Genomic DNA, 16,925 nt, shown 5'->3' with positions numbered 1-16,925 from the left:
GGAGCTCTGTACTACATGTCCACCTGATCCACCATCTTGTTTGTTCCTCCATAACTTAGGCTTTTATCAGTATCAAAACCTTGGTAGTTTGTCTTTTACTGTTGTTATTGTTGTTAAATCTTAAGAGGTCTTATTCATAGTGATATATTCAGTACACACATCATTAGCAGGACCAACTACCTTTGAGTTGGACAGTTTGTGTAATTAAACCATTGTATGAATTCAGAGATTGTCTTCAGAATACTCATTTATGATAAAGGGAATTGGGCATTGTCCAACCATTTAGAGATCCTAGTACTGCCGTTGCAAGAGGCAGTCATTCAAACACATACACCTTTATAGAGTCATGGTTGTCTTTTCTCTGTTTCTTTCTTAGTTGCTGATGTATATTCAAGATGAGTGGATTAGGAGACAACTCCTTGGATCCTCTGGCCACTGATTCACGGAAACGCAAATTGCCATGTGACAACCCAGGACAAGGGTAAGTTATTTAGTTCCTGTTGTTTCCTAACGCCATGTTTTATTTAAGGATACAATTCCAGCTTCCTGCTGTTTACATTTTCTGATTGCTTTGGTTTTGCTTAGTATGATTGTGGTAAAATGGTGAGGTTGGCATTTCCCTAGGAGAAGCTTTTGTTGCTGATGGTGATGGAAGCTAGAATATTAGATTAATAGTCTTTGGTATTGTGAGAAGCATTTATGAATGGAGGCGGCTGGAGTAGCTGACAAGGTTCTTTTATATGTAAGAGACTTTGCTATCTATTGTTGTTGTTAAGTACCTTCGAGTCCTTCCGACTCAGCGACCCTGTATAGAGTTTCCGAGGAGTGGCTGGTGAGTTTAAACTGCTGACCTTGTGGTTCAAACAAACCTTTCGGTACAGAGCCACACCAGGACTCCTTGCTGTCTGTTAGCAATACATAATAAATGTTACTGTGGCATTGGTAAGGTACCACCATTATAAGGTTAAAGAAATACAAATAAATACAGTAAAACAGTGTTACTCTGCAGCTAGTATTGTGTCAAAGTGAAGATCATTTTAAGTTCAAAGTCATAGTTAAAAAATATGAAACAAAACCTACAATGAATAAAACCTTGTCTTTCATAGTAAGTAGCTACCATTCTTTTAATTATTTTTTTAGCTGCTTTACTATCTCTCCAAAGGCGCACTCATTACTCCCATTTTCCGGATGAGGAAACTCAGGCTAACCTGCTTCAGGTGACCACCCAGCTCACAAAAAGACGGAATTGAATTTAAATTTACATGAATTTCCACTATGTTGTTGCTGCCTCTCCAAGATGATGTGTTACTAGCGTCTCGTGGCTAAATTTAGTTTGATTACATATAAAATTAATGACAGTATGTGGGAGCTGGTCCTGCTTACAACTTTTTTTGTGTGGGGTATATTCATGGTTTTTTTCTTTCTCTCTCATAGTCATACTTGCAGTGGTGAAAAGTGGAGAAGGGAGCAGGAAAGTAAATATATTGAAGAGTTGGCTGAGCTGATATCTGCTAATCTCAGTGATATTGACAATTTCAATGTCAAACCAGATAAATGTGCAATTTTAAAGGAAACAGTAAGACAGATACGTCAAATAAAAGAGCAAGGTAATACAAAGTAAGAAAAACACTCAAATCTTTTAGAAAGGAACTTGTTAACTGTGTTTACCTTTATATTTTTGCCCCCTTGTTCTTTAGGTGACTAGTAGTAAAAGAGAATTTTGTATGTCTTTTGCCTTTCTGGGTAACTGGGAAGTTTCTTTTAAAAATTTAAAGCTGGCAGCATCATCTCCTACCAGGAATTACCTTGTGTCTACTTGTACACACACGTGTGTCTGTCTTGAGGACGATTTAATCTATGGAGGGGGCTTCAAAAAGCTTGTGGAAAAATTTCAATCTTTTAATTGCATTTTTCTACCAACTTCTCGAAGCTTCCATGTATAATTGATAAACTTAGTATTTGTAATACTGCTGTCCCTTTTTTCAGGAAAAGCGATTTCCAGTGATGATGATGTTCAGAAAGCTGATGTATCTTCTACTGGACAAGGAGTTATTGATAAAGATTCCTTAGGGCCACTTTTACTGCAGGCATGTATAAAGGTTTTAGATACCCAGTAAGCTTTGTTGTATTTTGGTTGTGCTATCAATTGATTTAAAAAACAAAAAGGATGAAATTTTGGTTACGAAATGAGAGCAAAAATAAACTGTTTCTTTCTGTGAGACAGAACTCAGTATTCTGAATATGGCGATGAACTTCTTATGTTTTCAATATACATAATTTCGGAGTTTGCATTTCTTATAAAAAACGGAGTTGCAAACTGGGGAAGCACACACACATGAAGTACAAAGAAGCAAGAAGGGAGAGGTAGCTCACGGACCCGAGACAGCATTTGGATATAGCATAGCTCAGACTTCTTGTGCTTTTCTGTCATGATTCATTAGGTGGCACACAACAATCAGTGCTGTATTTTTAAGGAACTTTTCTGTTTGAAAAATGTCTATATTTTGTTCAGTTGCTGCCTTACATGTATCCGACCCGATTAACTTACGCACTTACAGACTGGTTTATTTCAAAGCAGGGTCTCAAGGGCTCTATAAGTAGACTGGTCAACATTTTTGTTTCTGTTGTTTCCCCCAACTTGTCGGCTACAGCTGCATTTTTGTTGATCACTTTTTATATCCCTTTAATAAATTCCCACTAAGGAATAGTGCCCTGCTGTGGTGCTGTAGGATAAGCACTGAACTGCTAACCGCAAGGTCAGCAATTCAAAACCACTAGTGGCTCCTTGGAAAACTCTATAAAGGGTTGTTATGAGTTGGAACCGACTCAGTCGCCCTCTACAACAACAACAATAAGAAGGAGTAATCTTTCTTTTGGCTTGCGTTGGCATCACGTGCATATATAGAAAGACCTGAGGATAATTGTCTAAGTTTTAAATGCGCCTTTGAAGATGTAATTCTGATTTTATGTTGACCTTATTTTTATCTTTGTAAAAGTTTTAAATAATAAAACTCTGTAGTAACGGTGTTAAGATGCATAAAAATAGTGGCTGATAGTAGTTTGCAGTAAGTAGTGGTCAGGCAGATACTGAATTCTGATTACATTTTAGGCACTGGATGGTTTCCTTTTTGTGGTGAATCGAGACGGAAACATTGTATTTGTGTCAGAAAATGTCACACAATACCTGCAATATAAGCAAGAGGACTTGGTCAATACAAGTGTCTACAGTATTTTACATGAAGAAGACAGAAAGGATTTTCTTAAAAACTTGCCAAAATCTACAGGTGACTCTTAATGTGTGCTTTCTGAAAATGTAGTTTGAAGTTCTTCCTTGATCATACCTTAGAAAATGGAATAGATCTTTTTTTTTTTTTTTGGGAAGCCAAGTGATCTAAAGCAAGTGACTAATAACAAAAGTTTAACATGTGACCTCACGAATTTAGAATTTAGTATGTAATTCATGGGAGCAAAGTATACAGTGAGTTATTGCGAGATATGTTGAAGTTGAAATCTTTCAGTATTTTATACATTACTGCTCTGAAATGTTAGTGTAGATATTACTATGACAGAAAAGTGTAATGAGAAAATAGAGCTCAAATTTTTGTTGGCATTCGCTGCAAAACCCTTACATAGCATCAGCCATCCCTCCCATAGAGCTGTCTACTTTTCTGCTGGGTTCCATGATTCATGGCAACGGCCACACAGAACTCAGGCACCCTATCTACAGTGACGGGGTTTATTAGGGAAGTTAACATGTTATAATTCATGATCAGAAAATGTTCAGAGCGGTTGTTCCAGTCAGCTGCTGATGAATGCCAACAGAACACGCTGCTCTACTGTATGTCTCAGCCTGAAGGCACACAACTCTAGCTCTGTGGGTCCACAAACCTAGCTCCTCATCTTAAGTGCTTGGAGGCCCCCTACTCTGCAGGCCAGCTTCCTGGCTGTAGTCACTCAGCTTTACATGCTTCCTGGGCTGGGAGGACCACTGTTCTCGCTCTTGCTCTTGGCTCTTCTGCTGACCCTTCTCTACTGCTTCTCAAGTTTCTGTCCCTGGGTCAAGGAGGCTCAATGCACAGGGTCCCCAGGACACACTTTGTTCCTGGTTCTTCTTTGATGGTAGTGAGATATCCCCTCTCCTGCCTCCGAGATAGCTCATTTTAAACCCATGCTAGAGTTTCAAGTTTTTATAGTTAGAACTCTGCTAACATCCATAGCTGAATCAAGCCATCCTACCGATATCTTCTTCCACCTTCTCTTTCCCAGACCCAGCAGGGTAGAAACATTGTGTGGTGGGAGTACAGAATATGGCCAGAAGAGACATTAGATAATTCACAACACCACAGTCACAGAATAATTACCAAATTAAAACAAACACTTTTGAATTTGTTTTCCGAAGTTAATGGAGTTACCTGGACAAATGAGACACAGAGACAAAAAAGCCATACATTTAATTGCCGTATGTTAATGAAAGCACCACACGATAGTCTGGAAGACGTAAGCACCAGCCCTGAACTACGTCAGCGATATGAAACAATGCAGTGCTTTGCCCTGTCCCAGCCACGTGCCATGATGGAGGAAGGGGAAGGTAAGAGTAATGTGTCTGAAGCAAGTAGCAGACAGATTCGTTGCTTTAAATTTCCACTGTTGTAACTTCTTCCTGAATTACATGTCCTTCTTAGCCTCTTGAATGGACATATCCAGAAGGTAAATAGAGTCCTCACCTGGTTACGGTTTAAATTGTAGATTTGCAGTCCTGTATGATCTGTGTGGCACGCCGCATTACCACAGGAGAAAGAGTGTTCCCGTCAAATCCAGAGAGCTTCATTACTCGACATGACCTTTCAGGTAAGGATGCTCTGTGTGTGAGTTGTTCAGTTTTAGAATTTTTTGCATAAGTGAAACTGCTTTTACTGCCTTCACTATCATTTAATTCCCTTTATCCAGTGTAATGAATGCTTTGCATGTGTCAATCTTTGTTTTTTGCAGAGAACTCCCCTTTAAGGGAGCTTCATTAGGACCCGTGTCATATGAGTTGGGAATGTCGACACTTAAGATTTCCCAAATAAGTTAATTTCAAAACAAATGTGAAGACACCTGGCTCTCTCCAAATAGCATTTTGGATGAGAATTTAGTATTTCTCTTCCGTAACTTTCAAACCCATTTATCATAAAGAAACACGGTTTAAAAAAAAAAGCTGTAATTTAATGAGGCTTACTAGGAATCATTCCTAACATCACCATGAGTATCAATGTTGATTTGCCACTTTGTGACTGACCTTGGGAGTAGATAATTAAAGACAGTGGCAATTAATAAGATTAATAGCATCATGGCAATATTATCTGTGCTCACCTTCAAGATTGTTTTTATTATCACCTGAGACTTTGCATGATGATGCAAAGGGCTTACCATGTATGGGAAGACATACATGGATGTTTTGGGAAAACAGAGGTTTCATGACATGGACTGTGTTGACTAACTAAGATCATGGCTCAGAAGAGAATTTGAGCTTCAGTCTGCTGACTTCCAAGTGTGTACTCTGCTGTGTACCACATGATTACTACTTTGCACCGTAGTGTATTTGTAGACACTCAGTGAGTTGCTAAATGGAGCAGATGTAAATATAAAACATAGCTGCCATAAGATTTTATTATAAATAGTTATTTTCACAGTCATTCAACCTTTCAGTACCAACCTCAGTTAACTACTTTAAGGCTATTGAGATTTGCACAAATGGAAAGAAAAAAAGTATTGAAAGAGTTGTTTGTTTTCTGGATTGTCGATTTGTTTACACTGATGGATATTATTTTACATTGGAAAAGTTTTGCTTTATTTTGTTACCTTGAGAAAATCAACTGTACTGTCAGGGATTTCTGTGTGTTGTTCCTTTTAGAGTAGAGAGGATGCTCTGGGCCTCGTGGTGATAGGGCAGTCTTCATTTTCTCTCTTAATTTTGTTGTTGAAGATACTAAATAAAACATATTTGCCTAAGCAGTTTAACAAGATAGTATCTTTAGAAATGGTTTCTTAAATGTTTTCTTATTTACCAAAGCAATGCATTTTTGTTTATAAAGGTTAGTAAATACCTAGCAAAACCCATCAAATGTGTTTTTCTGGTTAATATCCGCATAATAGTTGGTATATTCCAGTTGCTTTTCTGTCTGTTGTTTGGGAGGAGGTTTGCTATATTCACTCAGTACTTGTTTTGGCCATCGTAGAAAGGTTTTATAGTATTTGCCTATTCCTTCATTCTGAGCTTTTTTTTTGCGGTTGTGGGCTAAACTAAGGGTAGGGATTGAGAAGAGATCATCCTTAATCTGAGCATATGTCTTTCTCTTTCCTGGAACACTTTTTTCTTCTGTGTAGCCAACTAAATCCGACTTTTATTTGTCACTACTATAATTTCTATTTTAAACAGATTCTTGGATGGGTGCTTCAAACCCATCAGCTCATTCTGCCTTAGTGCCTGGCTCAGCCTCCATGGCATTTCCAGAGCTGGCTTCATTATGAAACCCCATACATTACCCCAGTCCGTATTGGGCCGCCTTCAGCATTTTCACTTTTCTAAGGAGCACATCGTGGAGTGGATAGACTGGCAGGCAGGCCTTTTCTCTAACTTTCTGATTTGAATCAGTGTATTGACTACCTTCTCCAAGTCATTTACCCAGTTTTCCAGGTTATAATCTTCATTGCCTTTTGGATTTGGTGGACCTGTTAGTGCTGACTGTAAGCAGTCCTTTGAACCCGAGTGGGGTGATATGTAGTAGGACCCTGCTGTTGGAGAACATGAAATCTGAAGGCTTTTTGCCTGCGAACGATTCCTGCCAGCCAGAGCTTAATTCCACCTTGTGCCTAGGTTTAAGGGTTCTCACTTGCAGATAACTCTCCCAGTTTATTTTCCCTGAGTACCTAATGTGGTCTGACAGCTGAACTGCCAGAGGTAGAAGCAGAGGATATTTAAAAGTGGGTTTGGGGCCATTCCCCCCAGCTGGCCCCAGCAGGACCTTTCTTGAGCATGCCCCTTAGTGGTTACCTGGTTGTGGTCTTGTACCTGGGAAGCCTCAGAGACAGTCTGTAAGCTGTCCTACCTGCAGTAGTTTCCTGTGTAGGCCTGGCATGCATAGGTGACACATTGCTACCTTCAGTGGTGCTGTGGGAAGAGACACCTTTGTTCTCTGTGCCTGACAAAAGGTCACCACCATGTGGAAGTTCATAATGATTTCCCTCACCTGGGTGGTTTATGTTTACTTTGTCTTGTTTTGATTCCTGTTAATAAAGAGTCTCTCTAATATTTATTTATTTGAAGGTGTGGGGTCTCTTCTCTCCCCTACAGCTATGCATAGAAAATTCAAAACAACCATTGGTGGTCTTAAAATCAACCTGTTTGACATTTTTTTATGACCTTGCAGCATATTTTGTCACAAGTAAGAGCCATGCTAGTTGATGAGGCAGTTTTGCCTTGAATAGCCCTGGTAATTCTGTTGCATTTTCTTAATGAACTTCATCATTCTGCAGATCAGCAAGACTCACTTAAAAAAACCCCACATTCTGGAGACCCTTAGGTGCAATTTTGGCTCCTTGAGTCCCTGTAACTAGTGTTTTTCCTAATGTTTCTTATATTGAACATAGCTGGTACTCTCACATGATACCCTGCTTACTTAGAAAATGGATTGATTTCATTTTCTTCTTGACACTCTTTGTAAGGACTTTGTTGATGTGAACTGCCATGGTACTACTCATAAAGTGGAAAAGCCTAGCTGTTTACAAAGGGGAACAGCTTCTTCGTAAAGCTGTCTTCAATTTCATAGCAGTTTTGATGAGGTCTATTTGTATATTTTATGCTAAACAAAAGTTGTCAGAGACTTGCAGACTTGTAGACATGAGTATTGGGTTATACCCCCCCAGTTTAGAATTCAAATGTACAAAAATATGCATTCACTCCAGATGGAAAAAAATCTTCTCTACTCGCTGTTGAAGCAGGAATTTTCTTTTGCTTCATGGTAGCAGAGACAGAATATTGTCAGATTAATAGTTTTTCTGGAAGGCGTTAGTTTTTTTCTTTATAAATGAAAATGAAACCTTTGTTCGTTTGGACAAGTTACACTCCCCATGTCCGTCAAGTAAAAGTCATTGTGTGTGTTTGTATGTAGGGTACTTTGATGTACTCTACAGAACATTTTGATGTAAAATCATTGTATAAGACGATAAAAAAGCTCAAAAGGTATTCATACTTATCTTTACTTTCTGGTTAATAGGAAAAGTTGTCAATATAGATACAAATTCTCTGAGATCCTCCATGAGGCCTGGCTTTGAAGATATAATCCGAAGGTGTATCCAGAGGTTTTTCAGTCTGCATGATGGGCAGGCATGGTCCCAGAAACGTCACTACCAAGAAGGTGATACATTTTGGAATTAATTCTTGCGATTGTTTGTCATCTTGTTTGATATGTTATAAAGCTCTAACCATACAGATGATGGAACCCTGGTAGCATAATGGATTACGAGTTAGGAATGCGCTCCTAACTGCAGGTCAGCAGTTCGAATCTACCAGTTGCTCCTTAGGAGAAAGATGAGACTTTCTGCTTCTGTAAAGATTGACAGCTTTGGAAACCCTGTATCAATCAGGGTCAGTGTGAATTGGAACCAACTCTGTGGCACACAGTCACTGCCTCACACATGGTAGTAGCGGTCATGGGTAAGAGGACAGAAAAGTGATTCTTGAATGTTAGTATTTTAGCCTTTTCTTAATTTTGGTGCAGATTCAGGGTTATACTGGAATTTGAAAACGTTGCACTTGAAAAACATTTTGCTGATTGCCATTACTAGGACCGAGATCTTTTTCCCAACAGCTTACATCCATGGGCATGCAGAAACCCCAGTGTACCGCTTCTCTTTGGCTGATGGGACTCTAGTGACTGCACAAACGAAAAGCAAACTCTTCCGAAATCCCGTAACAAATGATCGTCATGGCTTTGTTTCCACCCACTTTCTTCAGAGGTAAAGCTAGATTACTGTACATCTTCCTGTTAAGTGCACCAGTCATCTCAAGATGCTTTACGGTTGATGTACAAACGAGAGAAAAAAAGCATGCTAATTACTGACTTTGCTGAAGTGAATTCAGGTTTCTGGATTATGATTGGGATTTTTAAGGTGGTGTTTTTCTGTGAAAGTGTGTGAGTGCAGGCTGCCAGTGAAAGATTGTGAGCAGTCTTTTACCTTTCGTTTACAATCATACTTCAGATCTCTTTTAAGGACCAAGTTTACGGTTTACCTCTTGCTGCGAAGTGTAGCTGTATTGGTTGCGGATGGGACATGAGAGTCCTGTGAAGGCAGATAGTCACCACTTAATCATCTTGAAGAATTTGTAGGCCCCTCCCACTGCCACTTTTAGATATGTGGCGACTCTAGTTAAGCACTGTTAGGAGCCTGGTGATGCAGCGGTTAAACACTAGACTCCCAACTGAGAGGCTGGTGGTTCAAACCTACCTGGCGGCTTTGCCTCCATCAATAGTGCAGCCAAGAAAACTGTGGGGCAGCTCTGCTTTGTCATCTGGCGTTAACTCAGGAGCACCTCAGAAAAACAGCAAGGGATTCATGTAACCTGGCTGTTGTTCCTTCTCAGTGGTGTCTGCAGCTTGTAACAGTACACATAGTAGGGTAATAGTAGATTAATACTGTTAATGTGTTGTCACTAGGTATTAGGTGGTGTGAGAGACCTGTGGTTCCTCTGCACTCACCTCGTCCTTTGTTTATCTGAGTCAGGGCTTTGACACGTGTTTCAATTTTTTAGTGAAAGTTTGCTGTTTTTTTTTTGCTTGCAGAGAACAGAATGGCTATAGACCCAACCCCAATTCTCATGGACAAGGCACTAGGCCTCCTTTAACTGGATGCAACAGTTCAGTAGGTGGCATGAGCATGTCACCGAACCAAGGCTTACAGATGCTGAGCGGCAGGACCTATGGCCTTGCAGAGCCCAGTACCTCAGGGCAGCTGAGTGGAGCTAGGTATGGAGGCGCCAGTAACATCGCTTCCATGAACCCTGGGCCAAGCATGCAGTCACCACCTTCCTACCAGAACAACAACTATGGGCTCAGCATGAGTAGCCCCCCTCATGGGAGTCCTGGTCTTGGTTCCAACCAGCAGAATATCATGATCTCACCTCGTAACCGTGGGAGTCCAAAGATGGCCTCACATCAGTTTTCCCCTGTTGCAGGTATCCACGTTGGCAGTTCCTATTATTATTTTTAGCATTTCTTCTTTTCTCTCTATTCCACTGTAATTCTTGTAAAATCAAATCATTGTATAGTTGAAACTTTGAGGAACGAAGCGGGGTTTTGTTCTGTATACTGTAGTCTAACCCGCTTTCCTTCCTTTTCTCCAACTCCAGGCGTGCACTCTCCCATGGGATCTTCTGGCCATGCCGGTAGCCATAGCTTTTCCAGTAGCTCTCTCAGTGCCCTGCAGGCTATCAGCGAGGGTGTGGGGACTTCACTTTTATCTACCCTGTCTTCACCAGGCCCTAAGCTGGATAACTCTCCCAATATGAACATAACCCAGCCAAGTAAAGTCAACAGCCAGGATTCCAAGAGTCCTCTCGGCTTATATTGTGACCCGAATCCCGTGGAGAGTTCAGTGTGTCCATCCAATAGTAGGGATCATCTCAATGACAAAGAAAGTAAAGAGAGCAGTGTTGAAGGGTCAGATACTCAAAGGGGGGGTCCACTGGAAAGCAAAGGCCATAAGAAATTACTGCAGTTGCTTACCTATTCTTCGGATGATCGGGGCCATTCCTCCTTGACCAGCTCTCCCCTGGATCCGAGTTGCAAAGACTCCGCCCTGAGTGTCACCAGCCCTTCTGGAGTTTCCTCCTCCACGTCAGGAGGCGTGTCCTCCACATCCAATGTGCATGGGTCACTGTTGCAAAAGAAACACAGGATTTTGCACAAGTTGCTGCAGAATGGGAATTCTCCAGCGGAAGTAGCTAAGATTACAGCAGAAGCCACCGGGAGGGACACCAACAGTACAGCGCCTTGTGGGGATGGAAACGTCAAGCAGGAGCAGCTGAGTCCGAAGAAGAAGGAAAATAACGCGCTCCTCAGATACCTGCTGGACCGGGATGATCCTAGTGACCCCCTCTCCAAAGAGCTCCAGCCCAAAGCGGAAGGCATTGATAACAAGACGAGCCAGTGTGGCAGCTCCACCATTCCTAACTCGAGTCAAGAAAAAGACTCGAAAATTAAGGCAGAGACAAATGAAGAGGTAAGCTTTCTGTACGTTCCAGCTTGGCCATTGTGTTCATCATTGCATTTTAACTTTTAGAAAGACAATGTGTTGTATATAAATTCTGATCTTTTATTTTAGTTTAAAAAAAAAACAAAGGATGTTAATTTTCATTATGGCTTTCTTTGTTTTTGTTTTGTTCTGATGCAATTTAGAAATACCAAATGTGTATGATTTAAGATGGAGCTCTAACCTTTTACTAGTAATTTGAATCATTTTACCTGACGCACTCACTGAGCACACTGGTCCCACCCACTAAGGAAGAAAATGTTTGTTTTAAGCAACAGAAGTTTTTGAATTTTACCTAAAAACTAGGTTTCATGTACCAGATCACAGTCTATATAAGCGTCTCTCAGCTTCTGCTTGAGGAATGCTATTCTAGGAGATGTTAATCTGCCCCTGAGCAAATGACAGACATGGGGAAGCCTGATAGTTGGGAACCTACTGTTCACTAAGTTTTGGCTAAAAGCCTTTTTTGTTTTTGGAGCACACCTATGACACCTTGTTAGGCGCCAGCGTGTTTCTTTTGTGTTTACTCAGTGCTTGTTTCCAGAAGGTACAGGTAGGTGCAGACATCTCTGTCAGCGAAAGATCTCATTAATGCTGGTAACTGATGGTAGCTGGAAAATCTTCCCACTGCTTGAGAATTTGTTGACTGTCTATAGAGTATATAAAAATGTGTGATTTATCTCGGTTTAAACTGTTCTTACTCAGAGAAGGAGAATAAGCATAAAGACTATAAGCTGTTAGTCGGGCACTATCATTTTAGGTCAATATTGTGTTTCGTTTATTCCCATTTTTTATTTTGATGAACATGTTTAAACCTATATATCTTGTCATAAACAAAGATCAACTTTACATTTATTTTCAGGGCCCTGGAGACTTAGATAATTTAGATGCTATTCTTGGTGATCTGACTAGTTCAGATTTCTACAGTAATTCTGTATCCTCAAATGGTAGTAATCTGGGAACCAAGCAACAAATATTTCAAGGAACTAATTCTCTGGGTAAGGAAAGAACTAAGCTTTATTTTTGTTGACTTTGAAATGTTTTTGAATACTTGTGTGCACTCTTTCAACCAAGATCCGAATCCACCTCACACATACAACACAAAACACACATGCAGCCTCTCTGTTTGCTATGCTATTTTAGAATGTCTGCATTTTACAAAACCGCCGGAACATTCTCCTATTTTTTCCCTTTCCTATTTCTCACTAGTATGATGCCAGTTGAGATTTGCCGTCTTGGAAGCCCTGTGTAGTGCTGCTGTGATTGGGAATCGGTGGCAGTGGGTTTGGTTTTTTGATTAGTTATGCCAATTAGAGGAACTTGTTCATCTTTGCTTACTGCAGATGAATTGTAAATGCTAGGGTGTTTATTTTTCTTAGCTACAGAGAGTTGAATTAAAACAAAACTAATGTCCTTTGACATTCATGAAACTTGTCATTTGGTCAAGTTTTCTTCTTTGGTGTTTGCTATCTCATAGTCTGACTCAGATATTTGCATATAATCAAATGAGAAATGAATAATTCACAGTTATCCAGAACGATGGTAATTTATTTTTAATGACATTTCCTATAAAATGAAAGAAATGCAGACAAACCAATCAAATAGTTTGGGCAAAGAGAAAGGAGGAAATTTTATATTTCATTCCTGGTCTGAGAGAAACCCTTCAGCCAGCCAGTCAGTGTACATGTGGAAGAAGAACTTGGAGGAGCTTAAGGTGCTGGCAGCTCTTTCAGTAGTTCGTGAGGCAGAATGTGAAGGACTACATCGGGAGTCTTGTTGTGGCACAGTGGGATAGTCAATACACTGGACTGCAAGGTCAGTTTGAACCACAAGGTTGGTGATTTGAACTCCTCAGCCACTTCTTGGAACACTGTACAGGGTCTTTATGAATTGGCACTGTCTCGACAGCACTTCACAACATCAACAATATTGGGCTACACAACAGTGGCCAGTACCTTAGCCAGGCTCAGATTCTTGTGTCTACTTTATTTGGAGTCCAAGCATGATGTTGTTGTTAACTGCCATCAAGTCGGTTCTGACCCATAGTGATGCTGTATAGAGTTTTCAAGGAGAAGCTAGTGAACTTGAACTACAGACCTTGCAGTTCAAACCATCTTTACAGTCCAGCGCATTAACCCACAGCTATATATATATATATATATATATATATATAAAACTCCCACCCCCTTGTTTAATGTTTATTTTGCAAAGGAAGGCAGTGTTTATTTTTGTTAGGAAGGCGTTCTTGGGTGGGTGGGTAATGGTATTTATGTCTGTACTTATATTATTGGGGAGTGGCACGGTGGCTCTGTAGAAAAACCCTGGACTGTGAACCACAAGGTTTGAGCCCACCAGCCAGCCGCTCCATGGAAGAGAGGTGAAGCTTTCTGCTACTGCAGAAATTTAAAGCCTCGGAAACCCTGTAAAAGTTTGCTATGAGTCAGAATCGACAGGCTGGACCTTTATTTGTGTATTGAATCATTAGGAGATATTTATGTACTGTACTTGTATGTTTTCAACAGGTTTGAGAAGTCCACAATCTGTGCAGGCCATTCGTCCTCCCTATAACCGAGCGATGTCTCTGGATAGCCCAGTGTCTGTTGGCTCCAGCCCCCCAGTGAAGAATGCCAATGCTTTCCCCATGTTACCAAAGCAGCCCATGTTAGGTGGGAATCCAAGAATGATGGACAGTCAGGAAACTTATGGCTCCAATATAGGTATGCTGCTTCTAATCAGTAGTTAGGATTTAAAGCTGCTTTTGGGAAAAGCAAATTTAAAATTCCTAAAGCCATTTAGATCACTGGGATTATAGGTTTTTGCATAAATGTTAGCATAATGTTTCTTTCATGAGTATTCATTTTGTCTATGTCTTGGTTCTTTAACCCTTCTGGAGGCTCTTAGCATAAGCCTTTTTTTTTAGCCTGTAGTGAGTAGAAGGGGAAGAGTGGCCTCAGAAAAATGTCTGTAGTTGGACAGTCCTAGTCTTAGTGTGACAGAGTCCTTTTATTGTCCAGGTTGAAATATTAGCTGTTGCCTGTCTGATTTAGGAAGCATTCCATTATAATATGAAAAGATCTAGTCATTTTTATCTATTAGGTGGACCAACACGAAATGTGACTGTGAACCAGACAGCTTCCTCAGGAGACTGGGGCGTACCAAACTCAAAGGCTGGCAGAACGGAGCCTCTGAACTCCAACTCCATGGGAAGACCAGGAGCGGAGTATAGCACTTCCTTACCCAGACCTGTGGTGGCCGGCTCTATGCCCACCTTGCCCATCCGATCCAATAGCATGCCAGGCACGAGACCAATGTTGCAACAGCAGCAGCAGCAGCAGCAGCAGCAACAGATGCTTCAAATGAGTAAGTGTCCCCTTCCTTAACCCAAACCCAAATGAGCTGTTTCATGATCATTGTTGCTATAGGCATACACTTTGTTTCCTCAGGGCCTGGTGAGATTACCATGGGAATGGGCGTCAATCCTTACAACCAAGCAGCACCATCTAACCAACCAGGCTCCTGGCCAGATGGCATGGTGTCTATGGAACAAGGCCCTAATGGGGCTCAAAACAGGTGGGCTTTTATTTTGTGGCTCTTCAGAAAATATTGGAGGTGGTGGTGTTAAGTGCTGTCGAGTAGGTTCCAACTCGTTGTGAACCTGTATAGGGTTTCCGAGAAGTGGTTGCTAGGTTTGAACTGCCGATCTTGTGGTCAAACCGGCCAGTACTTATCACACAGTGCCACACCAGGACTCCTCAGAAAATATTTGCCTCAGATTACCTAGACGGTCAGGGCCCAGGAACAAACTGCATTTTGTGGTGATTATGTGTCAAAAAATGAGGCAGAGGTAGCAAATGAAAGCCTTCGCAGGAGAGGGAGGAAAACAGAACTATACAAGGGGACTTCGAAGAGTTTCTGGAAAGATTCCATTATCTTTTGAATTCTATTTTCCCACCAACTTTGTGAAAGCTCTCTTGTATTTATTTAGTTATAGGATCATTCAGTAGTCCAGCCTCTGAGAGCCCCTCTTTGAGGTGATTGTCTTTTGTGATGGTAATTCATGAGGAGGGAGGTAAGTTGGCATCAGTTTGAGAAGATAGTATTTCCTAGCAGCTCTATAAGGAGCACTGGTAGTGTAGTAGTTGTGAGTTGGGCTGCTAACCTCCAGGTCAGCAGTTAGAAGCTACCAGCTGTTCTGCAGGTGAAAGATGAGGCTTTCTGCTCCGGTAAAGATTTACAATCTTGGAACCTCTATAGAGGGTCGTTGTGAATTGGAACTGACTCCATGGCACACCATCACCACAATGGCTCTCTCTATATATAGATGGCAATCAGAAGACAAGCCTCAGTTTTCTGGAAAATTCATATTTTAGGATTGAGTGCTTTTGAAAATCATTCAGAACTTTTCAAGGACTGTCGGCTAAGTCTGTATTCACTTTTATTGGTTGGTAGTTGAGTTGTTAGCTTATTTGCATGAAAGTTATTGCTACATTGGGTAAAATGCAACCCAAATTCTTTAATTACTTAAGCAAAGAGAAAAGGAATCTTTTGAGTAGACAGTGATATAGCTGTGAGTTGATTAAGGTGAGTGGTTGTCTGCCCAGTCGAGCACTAATAGCCTCCAATTCACAGAGCTTTTCGGAGACAGGGTTCATTTTTAGCCCCATGGCTCTTTATGTGTGTGGGGAGCTGTGGCCTCTTGGTGTTAGCATATGGAATTTGACACATGAGCTCTGTTGGCCAAGGATGACAAAGTTATTTTGGCAGATTTCCTGACTTAGTTCATTGATAGTTCAACACTTCTTTCTTTTTCTTCAGTTGTTTTGTTGATTTTCTCTAACTTTTCAAATAATATAACTGAGTTATATCATCTCGATTTTTGTAGGATCTTGAAAATAGCACCTTCCCCGTGTGGCCCCATCCCTAGCCCCCGATCTCATGCTTTAAGAATCTATTTTGATGGCAGAGTGGACTCTTACATATGTTGGGTGGCGGCAGGAGAAGAGGTTTGGGGAAGGTTACCATGTAGACCTGAACTTTAAAGTCCTGTCATTTTGACACTGTCATCTCTGCTACTTACTATTTATAAGTAGCTCATACATTTATAAATATAAGTTGCCATATTTTTTATACTTGGGGTAATTGAGTTATTTTATACAGTAAAAGTATTCCTTATGGGCAAGCTAAGCCCTACAATGTTCCGTGGGCTTCTGTGGACCCAGATGAGGACCTGGTTGGCCAGCAGTGTGGGGAGACCTGGGGACTCCTGGGCCCAGAGTCAGTGGCGTGGCCACAGAGGACTAGAGTGGAGAGTGAAGCTACCAGCTGATAGGAAGAGAGGGCATATCCACAAGAACACCCACACTTGCAGATGGTACCCACGTGACCTGGTCCCGATGAATGGATGATCAGAACTCAACTAGGAGGAGAAGAAAGAAGAGGGGGGGGAATAAAAAGAGTGATCTGAGACAATTTGATGAACTTGATCTACACCTATGGATGCAGTAACCCAAAAGAAGGGAACAAACCCTCACAGCAAGAAACATTCCCACCCCCTTCACACACAGAGTAGACAGAGATGGGCAACTTGGACATTGGACACCCAAATTGGGGGGGGAGGGCCCACAAAGGCAAGAAGT

General features: G+C 41.0%; 1 protein-coding gene across 1 annotated transcript in view; it reads left to right on the top strand.

Moving 5' to 3' along the window:
* Positions 1–395: 395 nt before the first annotated feature.
* Positions 396–16,925, top strand: part of NCOA3 (nuclear receptor coactivator 3) — a 27,026-nt gene continuing 10,496 nt past the window's right edge. The window contains exons 1-14 of the mRNA XM_006839329.1: positions 396–481; positions 1,435–1,607; positions 1,987–2,087; positions 3,110–3,284; positions 4,400–4,588; positions 4,747–4,848; positions 8,256–8,396; positions 8,850–8,997; positions 9,822–10,213; positions 10,388–11,259; positions 12,152–12,287; positions 13,812–14,006; positions 14,386–14,649; positions 14,733–14,859. Coding sequence (XP_006839392.1) covers positions 396–481; positions 1,435–1,607; positions 1,987–2,087; positions 3,110–3,284; positions 4,400–4,588; positions 4,747–4,848; positions 8,256–8,396; positions 8,850–8,997; positions 9,822–10,213; positions 10,388–11,259; positions 12,152–12,287; positions 13,812–14,006; positions 14,386–14,649; positions 14,733–14,859 — 3,101 coding nt within the window. The remainder of the gene's footprint in view (positions 482–1,434; positions 1,608–1,986; positions 2,088–3,109; positions 3,285–4,399; positions 4,589–4,746; positions 4,849–8,255; positions 8,397–8,849; positions 8,998–9,821; positions 10,214–10,387; positions 11,260–12,151; positions 12,288–13,811; positions 14,007–14,385; positions 14,650–14,732; positions 14,860–16,925) is intronic.

This window comes from Chrysochloris asiatica, unplaced genomic scaffold, assembly GCF_000296735.1.
Source record: "Chrysochloris asiatica unplaced genomic scaffold, ChrAsi1.0 scaffold00023, whole genome shotgun sequence".
NCBI lineage: Eukaryota > Metazoa > Chordata > Mammalia > Afrosoricida > Chrysochloridae > Chrysochloris > Chrysochloris asiatica.
This window is presented reverse-complemented; position numbering and strand designations above follow the sequence as displayed.